General features: G+C 44.6%; 1 protein-coding gene across 1 annotated transcript; it reads left to right on the forward strand.

Moving 5' to 3' along the window:
* Window positions 1-5,284: 5,284 nt before the first annotated feature.
* LOC310875639 (NACHT, LRR and PYD domains-containing protein 12-like) lies at window positions 5,285-18,858 on the forward strand (the record flags this gene model as incomplete). The annotated part of the gene is made up of 14 exons (XM_083788927.1): window positions 5,285-5,317; window positions 5,777-5,831; window positions 6,380-6,625; window positions 6,881-6,925; window positions 7,852-9,598; window positions 9,690-9,860; window positions 10,076-10,246; window positions 10,468-10,638; window positions 10,862-11,032; window positions 11,266-11,436; window positions 11,635-11,805; window positions 12,042-12,215; window positions 12,831-12,877; window positions 18,326-18,858. The coding sequence occupies 14 exons, from the start codon at window positions 5,285-5,287 to the stop codon at window positions 18,856-18,858; spliced, it is 3,906 nt and encodes a 1,301-aa protein (XP_083645053.1).
* Window positions 18,859-19,462: the final 604 nt, after the last annotated feature.

Consider the following 19,462-nt stretch of genomic DNA (forward strand, 5'->3'; position numbering starts at 1 on the left):
AGCGGTATACTGTGGTTACTTTGCGCCAAAAACCGTGACAGCTGTTCCGCCATTTGAGGCTTACGCAGAAAAACATCAAATCTGTGCCTGTGTTGCTGGACCAATGATGACGAAATGACCATATTTCTTACGTCATCATTTAGAGCTAGTCATACACATACACACCACGTACTCTGGTCCCAGCAGATCAGGCACAATTTGCTATTTTATTTTTTACTGATTATGTATATAGTATACGTATGACTAGCTCTAAATGATGACGTAAGAAATATGGTCATTTCGTCATCATTGGTCCAGCAACACAGGCACAGATTTGATGTTTTTCTGCGTAAGCCTCGAATGGCGGAACAGCTGTCACGACGAAGGAGACCGGGCGGAAATATTACTTGCGCGCTCTGCTTGCGCAAGTAATAATACAACTTTATTTGTATAGCACCTTTCATGACATGAAATGCAGCTCAAAGTGCTTTACAGAACAATGGAGAATAAAAGAAAAGCAAGGCAACGACATTAAAAAACAAGCAGTAATGCAATACAGTGAGGACATATAACAAAATACACACATAAATGGATGCACCTGGGACGTATCCTCAGTGATGTATCCCAAGGTCATCAGGGTTTCGGGTCTCGCAACATCATACCCCTCACTCAGGTGACCCAGCCGGGAGTGATCAAGTCCCGACTTACGTCCCAGTAGCTACCCTCGATAAGTCCCATTAGGGAAAAACCAGGGCCACACAATCCGTTCCTCCTGAACTACTGAATAACTGAATAACACAAAATAAAAGATCAATTAAAAGCAATGTTGTAGAAGTGGGTCTTGAGCTGAGCTTTAAAAATGTCTACAGAGGCTGCCTGACAAAGGTGGGAGCTTGTTCCACGCCGACGGCCCGTAGAAGCATAAAGCTGCTTCCCCGTATTTTTTTGTTGCCATTTTTTAGGCAAAGCGAGCAGGCCAGCAGTGGAAGACCTTAGGGGGCGGTTTGGGACATATTTAGGCAGGCAGTCATGTAGGTAGGAAGGTGCGAGACCATTGAGAGCTTTATAGACAAGTAAAATAATTTTAAAATCAATCCTAAAAACAACCGGAAGCCAGTGCAGTGATACCAAAACTGGAGTAATATGTTCTCTCATCTTAGTTCTAGTTAAAACTCTGGCTGCTGCATTTTGGACAAGTTGTAATCTGTCAGTTGTTTTCTTAGGCAGTCCTGAAAAAAGTGCATTGCAGTAATCAAGCCGAGAAAAAACAAAGGCGTGGATTAGCGTTTTTGCATCGTCCAAGGACAAATAGGCTCTGATTCGTGCAATATTTCTAAGGTGAAAAAACGCAATCTTGGTAACATGATTAATGTGTGAATTAAAATTAAATTCAGAATCAATAATGACCCCCAGGTTCTTTACTGTACTGTTACTTTCTACAGTCAGGTTGCCAAGTCTGCTTAATATTATTGATTCTTTCTGCTCACTAACCGATTATGAGAACTTCTGTCTTATCCTCATTTAGCTTGAGAAAGTTCTCACTCATCCAACATTTGATGCTAGACAGACAGGTCAGCAGTGGGTCTAAAGCACAGGGATCATCTGGAGCCACAGAAAGATATAGTTGGGTATCATCAGCATAGAAATGAAAATTGACTCCGTGATTGGTAATGAGTTCGCCCAATGGCAGTATGTACAAGGAGAATAGCAGAGGACCAAGAATCGAGCCCTGTGGAATACCAGAACTGATGTCGTGTTTGTCTGAGTCAAATAGAAATAAATCCACTTGAATTAGATGAGGCTCTTGGTGTGTGTGTGTGTGTGTGTGTGTGTGTGTGTGTGTGTGTGTGTGTGTGTGTGTGTGTGTGTGTGTGTGTGTGTGTGTGTGTGTGTGTGTGTGTGTGTGTGTGTGTGTGTGTGTGTGTGTGTGTGTGTGTGTGTGTGTGTGTGTGTGTGTGTGTGTGTGTGTGTGTGTGCGTGTGTGTGTGCGTGCGTGCGTGCGTGCGTGCGTGCGTGCGTGCGTGTGCGGTCTCCTCTCCTGTTTGTCACGCCGGTGGTGGAGTTTAGCTGCTTCCGCCTCTCTACGGGCCTGATTCTTCAACGCGCTTCCGCTTATATATTGACGTGACGCTAGCGGAAAGGCATTTACGTGGATTTCCCACATTCATTTGGAATTCATGAAAATGGCCGTGAACTTGACGCTGACTTTGGTTGGTCGGAAATTCCGCTAAATCCTACGGGACCTCTTTAGGTGGCGGAGAAATTTGCGGAAGCATACACTTGCGTATAGATTTATTCAGAAGGCTTTAGTCTTCATGCTGAATCAATAAATTGTTCCCAAATCTCAGATAAAATATGTAGGCATGTGTCCCCAACATATTGGTCGATCAGCACATAAAGAAATTATAGCCTATATAATAAAAGCTGAGTGCACTTGTATGCCTAAATGCATGCATTCTAGGCAAGTTATAGCCTAGAGTCCCATACAGAAACTGCCCCTGCAGTGCAAGCCCGACACCTTTTTATTTATTTATTAGGATATTACTATAGCATGCGCGATTGCGCTTCTCACTTGACAGCTTTCTACTCACAGCTCACAGCGCAACGCGCTGTGAGCTTGTAGATCGGCTCTCGCGCATGTTAAAAAACAAACTCACAATTATAATAAGAACATAGGCTTATCTGCATTCTGCACTGTACGAATCCAACATTGTTTAGTGTAGTAATGCCTGCAGTAGACGGCAGGCCTATTGAAATTGTTTTGTTACGGAGCTTCTTGAGTCAGTTGACTGTCGGTGTGTGTGTGTGTGTGTGTGTGTGTGTGTGTGTGTGTGTGTGTGTGCAGGGTGTGTGTTGTGTGTGTGTGTGTGGGGGGGGGGGGGGGGGAGACAGCAGCGTGCTGCCGATCCGATTCACATTGGATATATAGCCCTATATAGCCCTATATAAAAAATTTAAGACCACATTAGCCTAATGAATGGCATCAGCGTGTTTGAAAGTCGGCCAGTCATATCAGTTTTAAGCCAGCTCACCTCCACTCACGCTTGTTCACAAACATGACGGACAGACTTTATAATAATGTATATTGATATTGATCACATGCATGGATGCCACACACAGAATAGTTTAACTCATTGGATAAACTCACTGGATTATAATTTCTTCAGACAAGAGGAACCCAGCCCAGGCCTACGAGGTATAGGCCTATAATTATTCACTTATGAATGTATAGGCTACTGTTCTTTATCGCGCAAACAGTGTCGAGGGCCCATGCCCCCCTCCCTCTCTCTCTCTATAGCTCTCTCTCTCAAAAGACGACTTTTGCATTGACATGATATATCCGATATTTTAAATATCGGATATGTTTTACCTCTGCAAAGGTGTGAGTGAGCACCCGCCTTGGTCCCAAACTTAATTAAATAAATTATAATTATATTGCTTCAGCGGAGCACGCACCGTTGTAAGCTTGGAAATCTTTTTATTTCCTTTGGTGTGCTTTGATGGATTGATGTCAGTTTGTACATATATAGTAGCCTACAGTGGTAATATACAATGGTGCAAAAACGACATAACATAAAAGCCCTAACTGTCCTGGTCCTACATGTGTAGAATTATTAAATGAATAGAGTGCGGGCTATATTCATAGCAGTGACCGCGGCTGTGATTTCTTTCCAGCAATCATTTTTGACAGACGGATCTCAAACTGCTGTCTGCTGAGTCATGCTTGAAGCCTTTTATGGTGCGATATGGGGCGTGGATCTATGCAGATGAGGTTGTCGGGTGCTTTTCCGATCACTTTACACCCGCTGCTTTCAGTATGACATACACCTGCGATACGCCTGCGTACCTGTGGTACACACCACTCTCTGAATAACACGTCATCTCAACGTAGCTTGATCGGACGGATAAATACGATATCTGTTTCCGCCACAGTGTAACGGTGGCGTATTTCATTTTTAATGAATTAGGACCAATGTCTCTAGCCTATAGATACGGTCTCTCTACGTCTCTAGCCTATAGATACGGTCTCTCTACGTCTCTAGCCTATAGATACGGTCTCTCTACGTCTCTAGCCTATAGATACGGTCTCTCTACGTCTCTAGCCTATAGATACGGTCTCTCTACGTCTCTAGCCTATAGATACGGTCTCTCTACGTCTCTAGCCTATAGATACGGTCTCTCTACGTCTCTAGCCTATAGATACGGTCTCTCTACGTCTCTAGCCTATAGATACGGTCTCTCTACGTCTCTAGCCTATAGATACGGTCTCTCTACGTCTCTAGCCTATAGATACGGTCTCTCTACGTCTCTAGCCTATAGATACGGTCTCTCTACGTCTCTAGCCTATAGATACGGTCTCTCTACGTCTCTAGCCTATAGATACGGTCTCCCTACGTCTCTAGCCTATAGATACGGTCTCTCTACGTCTCTAGCCTATAGATACGGTCTCTCTACGTCTCTAGTCTATAGATACGGTCTCTCTACGTCTCTAGCCTATAGATACGGTCTCTCTACGTCTCTAGCCTATAGATACGGTCTCTCTACGTCTCTAGTCTATAGATACGGTCTCTTGAACGTTTTGCAGCCGCGTGCGCTGCTCTAGTTTTCCGCGTAATGTGGCGATGCACGCCGGGGGTTCCGAACCAGAACGCACATCTCCAACACCGGCAGCACAAAATGAAATGACAGAGTAACCGTGCAGGGGTCCCCGGGGGGTCCCCGGGGGGTCCCTAGAACATCCAGACCCCAGGATCGCGCCCAGGGGTGGGGCAGGCCTGTTTCATTCTTGGCTCTCTTACTTCAAGAACGGACGATTAAAGCATTGAAGCTGCGTACACTTTATTCACTTTACACATAACGTAGCTGCTCTGGTGTTACACTCTAACATGTCCGTGCGGAAACACGTATAGCCAACTAACAATCATATTGTTACAGGGCCGGTACACTGCATCCAGGTTCTTAAATAAAGACCTTTCCCAACACTGCATCCAGGTTCTTAAATAAAGACCTTTCCCAACACTGCATCCAGGTTCTTAAATAAAGACCTTTCCCAACACTGCATCCAGGTTCTTAAATAAAGACCTTTCCCAACACTGCATCCAGGTTCTTAAATAAAGACCTTTCCCAACACTGCATCCAGGTTCTTAAATAAAGACCTTTCCCAACACTGCATCCAGGTTCTTAAATATAGACCTTTCCCAACACTGCATCCAGGTTCTTAAATAAAGACCTTTCCCAACACTGCATCCAGGTTCTTCAGTGCTAGCTGCTGTCGCTCCACTCCGAGGCATCAATCAAACCCACAATGGACCCATCAGCATCAGGTCCACAGACCACGGTACTGTTGGTTACTAATGCACTCACAGCTTTACACAGTTTATTTGTGCGTCTCTAAATGTTATGACGAATTGAACATGGTGGACCCCATTGTAAACCAGTGTAATGCTTTATGATCGTCGACCACAGTTAACAGTTTTGTATTGAGTTGTGCTTGAAATGTATACTGTAATTCTCCAATCTGTTCATTAATTATTCAATCAATCATTCATTTATCCCAAGTCTTATTAAACGTTCGTCTCGGTGGGATTAGTCTTTATGGCAACACAATGAATTAGATGTGATGTTCTCCCCGTGCTTTGCAGTAGAGTTAGACCATATATGTAGTAGAGTTAGACGGAATGGAAATATATATTATCCTACTAATTGTTTCCACATTGACTGATACAGATATTTATTACCATATTACGATCATCACTCTGTATTGTTATGATTGAAATAACATGACTGTATCCAACAGGATGCTGATGACGACTTGACTTCTGAAGCAATGGATGCAGAAAAATCCAGAAAAGGTGAGTGTTTTATCTCAGTGTCCGAGGTGACCGGTGAGTAGGTTGGTAGCTGGTGCTACCTTCTGTTTACCAGGGCTGTACAGTAGGGTTCTTCTGTTTACCAGGGCTGTACAGTAGGGTTCTTCTGTTTACCAGGGCTGTACAGTAGGGTTCTTCTGTTTACCAGGGCTGTACAGTAGGGTTCTTCTGTTTACCAGGGCTGTACAGTAGTACTGTACAGTAGTACAGGCTGTACAGTAGTTCTGTTTACCAGGGCTGTACAGTAGGGTTGTTCTGTTTACCAGGGCTGTACAGTAGTTCTGTTTACCAGGGCTGTACAGTAGTACTGTACAGTAGTACAGGCTGTACAGTAGTTCTGTTTACCAGGGCTGTACAGTAGTACTGTACAGTAGTACAGGCTGTACAGTAGTTCTGTTTACCAGGGCTGTACAGTAGGGTTGTACAAGATGTTACATTACTTTGTATGGCATAATGGAGATGCAGAGAGCTTTGTTTTTCATTCATAGGATTCTCTAATTCCATCCACTCTTTTTCTCTCTTGCAAACAGCACAGTTTGTGATGCAGCACAGGGCACAGTTGACCCAAAGGGTGACCGCAGTCATGGCTGTAGTAGACAGTCTAGGAGACAGCTGGGTCCACCCTGAGAGCTACAGCGAGATTCATGCCGAGAAGACAACCATGGAAAAAATGAGGACTCTGTACACATCAACAGTAGTTCCAGGAGGAACCGACGCCCGGGCAGCATTTTATGATGCCCTCATGGAACACCAACCCCGCCTGCTGGTGGACCTTGGTAAGATCATTCATTCATTCATTCATTCATTTATTTAATTGGACAACCGCTTTTGGGTTTAGCGAAGGGCTACTTGCTCCCAATGTGCAGGTTGGTGCCTTGCATGGTTTCCTCCACCATCATAAAGGCGCTATATAAATACAGCAGTTACCATTTACCATGTCCACTCACACTTCATCCTCCTCTCCTTATGCATTTATCCTCCTTATGCATTTACCATGTCCACTCACACTTCATCCTCCTCTCCTTATGCAGGAGCTGATCTTCCATCACAAGACTCGACTAACAAGGCTAACGAGGGTGAGTCATGAAACAATCTGGACGGAGACTTTTGTAAATTAGTTAAACAGTAACAGATTATTTCTGTATTTACTCCAGCAGTAAATGAGTTAAGGTGTCATCATCATATTGTTGGCAGGCAACAAATTGTTTTAAACATGTTATGCATTTAAAATGTGCAATACTCATGTAATATTATAATCTCTCTCTCTCTCTCTCTCTCTCTCTCTCTCTCTCTCTCTCTCTCTCTCTCTCTCTCTCTCTCTCTCTGAGTGTAACACTAATATGTTTCTTTCTATTGTGCAGCTTCTCCAGTGCCCCCTGCTGGAGCCATTAATGAAGCACATGGTGGAAGTGCAGTGGTTTCTCCTGTTTTATCTGGATGTAACATCAGTGGTTCAGTCAACATCACTGTCACCACTGCTACACAGCCAGGTACACTATAAAATATACTACTGTATTACTACACAGCCAGGTACACTGTAAAATATACTACTGTATTACTACACAGCCAGGTACACTGTAAAATATACTACTGTACTACTACACAGCAAGGTACACTGTAAAATAGACTACTGTACTACTACACAGCAAGGTACACTGTAGAGTTCTAGTGGCAATTATATAAATGCCATTCTACTATAATGATAATGACAATAGACTAATTGCATGAATGTTGTTACTTAGATAATGACAATAGAGCATCAATACATGCTAACGTATAATGACAATAGACAAACTAACGTTTCACTTCATTATCCTCCTCCTTATTCAGGACCTGAACTTCCATCACAAGACTCGGCTAGCAAGGGTGAGTAGAGAAACTTGGATCAGGTTCTCTACCTTTTTATCTCCAAGTACAGCAGTACACCTTCCCCACCTTCATCTATAATGATGTCATTCTGTAACACATACTTAATGATGTCATCTTGTCTTTGGTCATTTAGAAACTCTTGATCTGTGTAAACAAGAGCTCAAGTCTAATCTGAGGCAGAAGAATCAGCGTTTGAATCACTGGAGCTCAAAAGATGAAACAAACCCACTTGTGAGTGACATGTTCACAGAGGTCTACAACACAGTGGGAGGCAGTGGACAGGTCAATCAAGAACATGAGATCAAGCAGATTGAATTGGCATACAGCCAAACACCTGGACCAGAAACTCCAATCAACATGGACGACATAGTGGAACCTTCACCTGGACAAAGTGATCCCATCAAAACAGTGATGATGAAGGGAGGGGCCGGCATTGGTAAATCAGTACAAGTTCAGAAGTTCACTCAGAACTGGGCAGAAGGCAAAGCCAACCAGCATATCGACTTTGTGTTTCCATTCACTTTCCGAGAGTTGAATTTGGAGATGAAGGAGAACAAGGAGAACAAGTACAGCATGGAGGGACTTCTTCATCACTTCTTCAGTGAAACCAAGAAGATAAATATCTGCACCTTCCTACAGTGCAACATTCTGTTCATCCTGGATGGGCTTGATGAATCGAGGCCACCTTTAGATTTCCTGAACACTGTGACATGGACTGATCCGATGAAGCCAAACACAGTGCACGTTCTCCTGATAAACCTCATCAGGGGGAACTTGCTTCCAAAAGCCAAATTCTGGATAACCTCACGACCTGCAGCCGCCGGCCAGATCCCTTCTGTTGACAGGGTGACAGAGGTGAGAGGGTTCAGAGACCCTCAGAAGAAGGAGTACTTCTTCAAGAGGTTCCCTGATGATGAGCAGCTGGCCATTCAAATCTACTGTCACATCGAGAAGTCCCAAAGCGTTCACATCATGTGTCACCTCCCGGCCTTCTGTTGGATCACTTCTAACGTTATGGAAAAAATTGTGAGGAAGAAAGGAGAGCTGCCAAAGAGCCAGGGCGCCATGTACTCCCACTTCATTGAGATTCAGTCCTTACTTAAGAATGCCAAGTATCCTGACAGGAAACAGTATGATGTCATTCTCTCTCTGGCGAAACTGGCTTTTGAAGGGCTGATGAAAGGCGACCTGATCTTCGAGGAAGAACACCTGACAGCGTCTGGCATTGATATCAGCGACGCAGCAGTGTACGCAGAACTGTTTGGAGAGGTTCGCGGAACAAGGGACAAGATGTTCTCCTTTGTCCATCTGAGTGTTCAGGAGTTTCTGGCTGCCCTCCATGTCTTCATCACTTTCATCAACACTGGTGACAACCTACTCTCAACCTCCAAGAGGTTATTTGGAAAGGTTTTCAAATCCAAGATTCATCACCTCTACCAAAGTGCTGTAGACGAGGCCTTAAGGAGTCCAAATGGACACCTGGACTTGTTCCTGCGTTTCCTGATGGGCCTCTCTTTGGACACCAATCAGAAGTTCGTACAAAAGCTCATACAAAAAGGGAAAAGCTTCCAGACCAATCATAAAACCATCAAATACATCAAGGAGAAGATCAAAAAGAATCCATCTCCAGAGAGAAGCATCAATCTGTTCCACTGTCTGAATGAGCTGAATGATCATTCTCTGGAGGAGGACATCCAACGGTACCTGACGTCAGGACGTCTCTCCACAGACAAGATCTCTCCTGCTCAGTGGTCAGCTATGGTCTTCGTGTTGCTATCTTCAGGAAAGGAGCTGGACGTGTTTGACCTGAAGAAATACTCTGCTTCAGAGGAGGCTCTTCTGGGGTTGCTGCCCGTGCTCAAAGCCTCCAAGAAAGCTCTGTAGGTTCACTGATAACTGGATACATTTCAAATATTATTTGATCTTTATTTAACATCAAATCTAATACATGCACCACTATTGTTTCTTCAGGCTGAGTGGCTGCAACCTGTCGGAGAGATGCTGTCAGGAGTTATCGTCAGCTCTCAGCTCCAGCTCTAGCCTGAGAGAAGTTGACCTGAGCAATAATGTCCTTCAGGACTCTGGAGTCAGCCTCCTGGCTGAGGGACTGGGGAGCCCACACTGCATGTTGGAGACTCTCAAGTCAGTATGCCTGAAACTGGGTTCAACTGTGTTAAAATAAAACAAACGTTTTTAAAATCAATGGGACAAAATATAACATTGTGAAACTCTCTATGTGTGTGTGTGTGTGTGTGTGAGTGCGTGCGTGTTTGCGTGCATGCTATTTATTTTTATTATATGATCTTTATTTTCCAGAAGTCTAATGACTAAATGCTTTACCACTGTTGTTTCTTCAGGCTGAGTGGCTGCAACCTGTCGGAGAGATGCTGTCAGGAGTTATCGTCAGCTCTCAGCTCCAGCTCTAGCCTGAGAGAAGTTGACCTGAGCAATAATGTCCTTCAGGACTCTGGAGTCAGCCTCCTGGCTGAGGGACTGGGGAGTCCACACTGCATGTTGGAGACTCTCAAGTCAGTATGCCTGAAACTGGGTTCAACTGTGTTAAAATAAAACAAACGTTTTTAAAATCAATGGGACAAAATATAACATTGTGAAACTCTCTATGTGTGTGTGTGTGTGTGTGTGTGTGTGAGTGCGTGCGTGTTTGCGTGCATGCTATTTATTTTTATTATATGATCTTTATTTTCCAGAAGTCTAATGACTAAATGCTTTACCACTGTTGTTTCTTCAGGCTGAGTGGCTGCAACCTGTCGGAGAGATGCTGTCAGGAGTTATCGTCAGCTCTCAGCTCCAGCTCTAGCCTGAGAGAAGTTGACCTGAGCAATAATGACCTTCAGGACTCTGGAGTCAGCCTCCTGGCTGAGGGACTGGGGAGTCCACACTGCATGTTGGAGACTCTCAAGTCAGTATGCCTGAAACTGGGTTCAACTGTGTTAAAATAAAACAAACGTTTTTAAAATCAATGGGACAAAATATAACATTGTGAAACTCTCTATGTGTGTGTGTGTGTGTGTGTGTGTGTGTGAGTGCGTGCGTGTTTGCGTGCATGCTATTTATTTTTATTATATGATCTTTATTTTCCAGAAGTCTAATGACTAAATGCTTTACCACTGTTGTTTCTTCAGGCTGAGTGGCTGCAACCTGTCGGAGAGATGCTGTCAGGAGTTATCGTCAGCTCTCAGCTCCAGCTCTAGCCTGAGAAAAGTTGACCTGAGCAATAATGACCTTCAGGACTCTGGAGTCAGCCTCCTGGCTGAGGGACTGGGGAGCCCACACTGCATGTTGGAGACTCTCAAGTCAGTATGCCTGAAACTGGGTTCAACTGTGTTAAAATTAAACAAACGTTTTTAAAATCAATGGGACAAAATATAACATTGTGAAACTCTCTCTATGTGTGTGTGTGTGTGTGTGTGTGTGTGTGTGTGTGTGAGTGCGTGCGTGTTTGCGTGCATGCTATTTATTTTGATTATATGATCTTTATTTTCCGGAAGTCTAATGACTAAATGCTTTACCACTGTTGTTTCTTCAGGCTGAGTGGCTGTAACCTGTCAGAGAGATGCTGTCAGGAGTTATCGTCAGCTCTCAGCTCCAGCTCTAGCCTGAGAAAAGTTGACCTGAGCAATAATGACCTTCAGGACTCTGGAGTCAGCCTCCTGGCTGAGGGACTGGGGAGCCCACACTGCATGTTGGAGACTCTCAAGTCAGTATGCCTGAAACTGGGTTCAACTGTGTTAAAATAAAACAAAGGTTTTTAAAATCAATGGGACAAAATATAACATTGTGAAACTCTGTGTGTGAGTGTGTGTGCGTGCGCGTGTGCGTGCTATTTATTTTATTATATGATCTTTATTTTCCTGAAATCTAATGACTACATTTTTTACCACTATTGTTTCTGCAGGCTGAGTGGCTGCAACCTCTCGGAGAGATGCTGTCAGGAGTTATCGTCAGCTCTCAGCTCCAGCTCTAGCCTGAGAGAAGTTGACCTGAGCAATAATGACCTTCAGGACTCTGGAGTCAGCCTCCTGGCTGAGGGACTGGGGAGCCCACACTGCATGTTGGAGACTCTCAAGTCAGTATGCCTGAAACTGGGTTCAACTGTGTTAAAATAAAACAAAAGTTTTTAAAATCAATGGGACAAAATATAACATTGTGAAACTCTATCTCTCTCTGTGTGTGTGTGTGTGTGTGTGTGTGTGTGTGTGTGTGTGTGTGTGTGTGTGTGTGTGTGTGTGTGTGTGTGTGTGTGTGTGTGTGTGTGTGTGTGTGTGTGTGTGTGTGTGTGTGTGTGTGTGTGTGTGTGTGTAGTTTGTCAGGATGTCTGGTCACAGAGAAAGGCTGTTCTTCTCTGACCTCAGCTCTGCGCTCCAACCCTTCCCATTTGAGAGAGTTGGACTTGACCTTCAATCATCCAGGAGAATCAGGCGAAGCGATGCTCTCTGCTGCTGTGAAGGATCCAAGCTACAGACTGGACGCTCTGAGGTGTGAGAGAGACTGTGTGTGTGTGGGTGTGCATGCAGTGTCTACTCAGACCACGTGTAAACACCAGACATCAGATAGAAATAAGTTAGTCAGTTCAACTCTGACAGCAGGAGGCTGTGAGAGCGACAGTTAGTCAGTTCAACTCTGACAGCAGGAGGCTGTGAGAGAGACAGTTAGTCAGTTCAACTCTGACAGCAGGAGGCTGTGAGAGAGACAGTTAATCAGTTCAACTCTGGCAGCAGGAGGCTGTGAGAGAGACAGTTAGTCAGTTCAACTCTGACAGCAGGAGGCTGTGAGAGAGAGACAGTCAGTTCAACTCTGACAGCAGGAGGCTGTGAGAGAGACAGTTAGTCAGTTCAACTCTGACAGCAGGAGGCTGTGAGAGAGACAAAGACCAACACAACCTCTGTTCTGCCAGCTCACCTCTGATATAAAATCAATAACTAGGTAATCAATAGGCTATGAATACATCAATAACTAGGTAATCAATGGGCTATGAATACATCAATAACTAGGTAATCAATAGGCTATGAATACATCATTATATTATATATATATTATATATATTATCATAGAGAATATTCAGGTCTGACTTTGTCTCTCCTCCAACTCCAGTGTGGACCACGGTGGAGAGAACAGGCTGACACCAGGAGTGAAGAAATGTAAGTTTATATTCTGTTTTATTCATTCAGTCAAAGCATCACATCAGGCCACACAAAGCCACAAACGGACCCCTAAATCCGGTCGTATTAACGGACCCCTCACCAACCTTAATCCAGTCGTATTAACGGACCCCTCACCAACCTTAATCCAGTCGTATTAACGGACCCCTCACCAACCTTAATCCAGTCGTTTTAACGGACCCCTCACCAACCTTAATCCGGTCATTTTAACGGACCCCTCACCAAACTTAATCCAGTAGTTTTAATGCACCCCTCACCAACCTTAATCCAGTCGTTTTAACGGCCCCCTCACCAACCTTAATCCAGTCGTTTTAACGGACCCCTCACCAACCTTAATCCGATCATTTTAACGGACCGCTCACCAACCTTAATCCAGTCGTTTTAACGGACCCCTCACCAACCTTAATCCTGTCATTTTAACGGACCGCTCACCAACCTTAATCCTGTCGTTTTAACGGACCCCTCACCAACCTTAATCCGGTCGTTTTAACGGACCCCTCACCAACCTTAATTCAGTCGTATTAACGGACCCCTCACCAACCTTAATCCAGTCGTTTTAACGGACCCCTCACCAACCTTAATCCGGTCATTTTAACGGACCCCTCACCAAACTTAATCCAGTCGTTTTAATGCACCCCTCACCAACCTTAATCCAGTCGTTTTAACGGCCCCCTCACCAACCTTAATCCAGTCGTTTTAACGGACCCCTCACCAACCTTAATCCGATCATTTTAACGGACCGCTCACCAACCTTAATCCAGTCGTTTTAACGGACCCCTCACCAACCTTAATCCTGTCATTTTAACGGACCGCTCACCAACCTTAATCCTGTCGTTTTAACGGACCCCTCACCAACCTTAATCCGGTCGTTTTAACGGACCCCTCACCAACCTTAGACCAGTCGTTTTAACGGACCCCTCACGAACCTTAATCCGGTCGTTTTAACGGACCCCTCACCAACCTTATTCCGGTGGTTTTAACGGACCCCTCACCAACCTTAATCCGGTCGTTTTAACGGACCCCTCACCAACTTTAATCTGGTCGTTTTAACGGACCCCTCACCAACCTTAATCCAATCGTTTTAACGGACCCCTCACCAACCTTAATCCGGTCGTTTTAACGGACCCCTCACCAACCTTAATCCAGTCGTTTTAACGGACCCCTCACCAACCTTAATCCGGTCGTTTTAACGGACCCCTCACCAACCTTAATCCGGTCGTTTTAACGGACCCCTCACCAACCTTAATCCGGTCGTTTTAACGGACCCCTCACCAACCTTAATCCAGTCGTTTTAACGGACCCCTAACCAACCTTAATCCGATCGTTTTAACGGACCCCTCACCAACCTTAATCCGGTCGTTTTAACGGACCCCTCACCAACCTTAATCCGATCGTTTTAACGGACCCCTCACCAACCTTAATCCAGTCGTTTTAACGGACCCCTAACCAACCTTAATCCGATCGTTTTAACGGACCCCTCACCAACTAGGGATGTCAGTTCACCTCTATAATCCAATTTGAATTTCATTGCTTCGTATTTGTAATTTTCGAAAATATTCGAATATTTACATTGTTTATTTTAGCTCATATTTAGCCTATAATAATACACAGAATAACAACCCATTTTTTAATGCTTGCGCTGTTGCGCAAGTTGGTTACATTGTATTATTAGGCTACTGCCTACCGTCATTGCGACGCACTATCACGGGCCACGGCCCGGTTAAAAACGAGAATGATACACACCATGAACTGACCATAGACAATATCCCCTTTACAGCTCTCTCTTTAGCCTATTAACCAAATTAAAGTCGCCACAATCGCCAGCCTATACACGTAGGACTGGACAGACAATAATATGCCATACTATTACTAGGCTGTTGCGCTGCGCTCTGATGCCTTCTCCACGGCGCGCACCGTGGCACATGAACAATAACAACTCCACGTGGAGTGGACCCACGACGACCCACATATGAATTAGATAATTTATAAGAAATGGCACGGCGGCCATCCTTGCAGGCAGTGACAGAATGAGAATCCTGTAGGCTGTAACCTGTTCATTTTCGGGGGCATCAAACAACAGCCTGTTGATGATGAATGACACTATGAAACTTAACAATGAATTAACTAGTACTCACTCACCTAATGACGCCGCCACGGAGGATATACCATGTTTAACGTAATTCCAAAGTGTTTAGCCTACATTGTTTAAGTCATAGACGCATGCGGATTTTATGAACTTTGGCTAAAAGCATGTTGTTATTATTATTCCACTACCACCCGCACCGGTAGACTGTCATGGTAGCTGGCTACAACCTGAAACAACTTCCTATTCCTCTTCAAAATAAAAGCTACTTGTAACAATACTTTTATTTCTTAAGTGAACTACAGGATGTAGTAGACGCAGGATGTATAGTGGATAAATCACACAGAAGGCAGGAGAAATAAACTCTGCAGGCAGTCGGGGCTTTATTATTTTTAAATCTTGCCAACAGAATGAACAGGGATAATAAATGATAAAAGCTCCATTCGAATGGCAATTTTAGCTTTCGAATATATATATATTTTTTAATATTCGAATTTCTTTCATATTATGAAATTCGTTCTGACAGCCCTATCACCAACCTTAATCCGGTCGTTTTAACGGACACCTCACCAACATTAATCCGGTCGTTTTAACGGACCCCTCACCAACCTTAATCCGTTCGTTTTAACGGACCCCTCACCAACCTTAATCCGTTCGTTTTAACGGACCCCTCACCAACCTTAATCCGGTCGTTTTAACGGACCCCTCGCCAAGCTTAACCCATTTTGGGCGGGAACCCCTTTTGGTGTTTTAAGCATTATGTTATACTTTAGCTTTTTAAAAATAGCAGATCCACAAGCTCATAGCGCGCCACCGAGTGGCGTGCTACGACCTTGTAGGTCTGCTATTTTTTTTTAATCGTTCAAATATTTGAATATATATTCCTTCAGAGCAAACATTTTTAACTCATATCTTTGCTTCTGAGGGGTCCCTAGGACAACATATTTTCAAATGGGGGTCCGCGGCCAATTACATATAATGTTTGGGGTCCTTGACATGAAATATTGAGCACCACTGATATAGAAACTTAGGAATTTCAGAAAACTGTCAGGATTTAGAAGACATTTTTTGTCGACGTCAAGTCTAAATGGGTTCATCCAGTCGTTTTAACGGACCCCTCACCAACCTTAATCCGGTGGTTTTAACGGACCCCTCACCAACCTTAATCCGGTGGGTTTAACGGACCCCTCACCAACCTTAATCCAGTCATTTAAACGGACCCCTCACCAACCTTAATCCTGTCGTTTTAACGGACCCCTCACCAACCTTAATCCGGTGGGTTTAACGGACCCCTCACCAACCTTAATCCGGTGGTTTTAACAGACCCCTCACCAACCTTAATCCGGTGGTTTTAACGGACCCCTCACCAACCTTAATCCAGTCGTTTTAACAGACCCCTCACCAACCTTAATCCAGTGGTTTTAACGGACCCCTCACCAACCTTAATCCAGTCGTTTTAACGGACCCCTCACCAACCTTAATCAGGTGGTTTTAACGGACCCCTCACCAACCTTAATCCGGTGGTTTTAACGGACCCCTCACCAACCTTAATCCGGTGGTTTTAACGGACCCCTCACCAACCTTAATCCGGTGGTTTTAACGGACCCCTCACCAACCTTAATCAGGTGGTTTTAACGGACCCCTCACCAACCTTAATCCGGTGGTTTTAACGGACCCCTCACCAACCTTAATCCGGTGGTTTTAACAGACCCCTCACCAACCTTAATCCAGTCGTTTTAACGGACCCCTCACCAACCTTAATCAGGTGGTTTTAACAGACCCCTCACCAACCTTAATCCGGTGGTTTTAACGGACCCCTCACCAACCTTAATCCTGTCGTTTTAACGGACCCCTCACCAACCTTAATCTGGTGGTTTTAACGGACCCCTCACCAACCTTAATCCGGTCGTTTTAACGGACCCCTCACCAACCTTAATCCGGTGGTTTTAACGGACCCCTCACCAACCTTAATCCGGTGGTTTTAACGGACCCCTCACCAACCTTAATCCGGTGGGTTTAACGGACCCCTCACCAACCTTAATCCGGTCGTTTTAACAGACCCCTCACCAACCTTAATCCGGTGGGTTTAACGGACCCCTCACCAACCTTAATCAGGTGGTTTTAACGGACCCCTCACCAACCTTAATCCGGTCGTTTTAACAGACCCCTCACCAACCTTAATCCGGTGGTTTTAACGGACCCCTCACCAACCTTATTCCGGACGTTTTAACGGACCCCTCACCAACCTTAATCCGATCGTTTTAACGGACCCCTCACCAACCTTAATCCAGTCGTTTCAACAGACCCCTCACCAACCTTAATCCGATCATTTTAACGGACCCCTCACCAACCTTAATCCGGTCGTTTTAACGGACCCCTCACCAACCTTAATCCGATCGTTTTAACGGACCCCTCACCAACCTTAATCCGGTGGTTTTAACGGACCCCTCACCAACCTTAATCCATTTTGGGCGGGAACCCCTTTTGGTGTTTTAAGCATTATGTTATACTTTAGCTTTTGAAAAATAGCAGATCCACAAGCTCATAGCGCGAGTGCCGCGCTACGAGCTTGTAGGTCTGCTATTTTTGAAAAATCGTGAAAATGCGGCACAAATCTTTGAATATATATATTCTTTCAGAGCGAACGTTTTTAACTCATATCTTTGCTTCTGAGGGGTCCCTAGAACAACATATTTTCAAATGGGGGTCCGCGGCCAATTACATATAATGTTTGGGGTCCTTGACATGAAATATTAAGCACCACTGATATAGAAATTTAGGATTTTCAGAAAACTGTCAGGATTTAGAAGACATTTTTTGTCGACGTCAAGCCTAAATGTGTTAATCCGGTTGTTTTAACGGACCTCTCACCAACCTTAATCCGGTCGTTTTAACGGACCCCTCACCAATCTTAAACCAGTGGTTTTAACGGACCCCTCACCAACCTTAGTCCGGTGGTTTTAACGGAGCCCTCACCAACCTTAATCCGGTGGTTTTAACGGACCCCTCACCAACCTTAATCCGGTGGTTTTAATGGACCCCTCACCAACCTTAATCCGGTGGTTTTAACGGACCCCTCACCAACCTCAATCCGGTGGTTTTAACGGTCTATGGGTTGATTTCACCCAACACCTCATAAGGTCACCATATAGCTGTCTGTCACGGGCATAATGCGCCCTCTAGCTGTCCCCTATGGGCATTACAGTCCATCTGTTACCATTGAAAGGATATAGTTACAGTAATGTGTGGTCACTGAGGTGAAATTATTATTATTATTATTATTATTATTATTATTATGTGTGATTGTAAACTGGTGCTGTATTGCATGTTGTTCTTCTCATCAGATGTGTGTGAACTCACTCTGGATCCAAACACAGCACACAGAAACCTCTCTCTGTCTGAGAACAACAGGAAGGTGAGCCGGGTGGACGAGGATCAGAACTATCCTCCTCATCCACACAGATTTAAGACCTCCGGTCAGGTGATGTCCAGAGAGACACTGAGTGGACGCTGTTACTATGAGGTACAGTGTAGTGGAGGGGTTGGTGTAGCAGTGGTACACGGAGAATACCACGGACAGGTTGATAACAGTGGGTTTGGATTCAATGATCAGTCCTGGGCTCTGTACTGTTGTAGTGTTAATGTCCGCTACACTGTACACTGTACACTGCACAATAAGGAGAAGACTGTCCTCCCTGTCCGCTACTCCTCCTCCTCCACAGTAGCAGTCTATGTAGACCATGCTGCTGGCACTGTGTCCTTCTACACAGTGTCCTCTGACTCACTCACACACCTGCACACCTTCCAGTCCACGTTCACTGGACCTCTCCATGCTGGGTTCTACTGCTGGGAGGTGGGCTCCTCAGTGTCTCTGTGAGTCAGAGGAGGAGGAGGAGCTACATGTAGCGCTGTGTGTGTGCAGGGACGGATTAACCCCCAGGAGGGCCCCTGGGCCGGTCATTTTTGCAGGGCCCCCATAGCGCAACATTTTGTGTTTTTCCGTGTTTTTATCATGTTTTTGACCTAAATGTAACTAAATCAATGGCCAATGAAGGGCCCCAGGAGCCCTTTTCAGGGCGTCAGACCTAGTGCTGCGCGGTCCAATTTCCCTGAAGGGCCCCTGAGATGAATTTGTCCCTGTGTGTGTGTGTGTGTGTGTGTGTGTGTGTGTGTGTGTGTGCGCGCACAAACATGCATTTATGCTACAGAAATGCACGCACGCACACACATACACACACACACACACAGGGGACCCCCTGCAACCCCCTCAATGACCCCTGGGGGTCCCCGGACCCCACTTTGAGAACCCCTGTTGTAAATACATGTATGTGGGACAGTGGTCACTAAATCCATATAAAAACTGTTTTATTAAAATATATATATTGTTATAAATGTGTAACATGTTTTATTAAATATAAATGTAATCTTTGTCTTTATTGTTATAATTGTGTAACATGTTTTATTAAAATATAAATGTTATC

This window comes from Protomyctophum parallelum, assembly GCF_964188405.1.
Source record: "Protomyctophum parallelum genome assembly, chromosome: 18".
NCBI classification, from domain to species: Eukaryota; Metazoa; Chordata; class Actinopteri; order Myctophiformes; family Myctophidae; genus Protomyctophum; species Protomyctophum parallelum.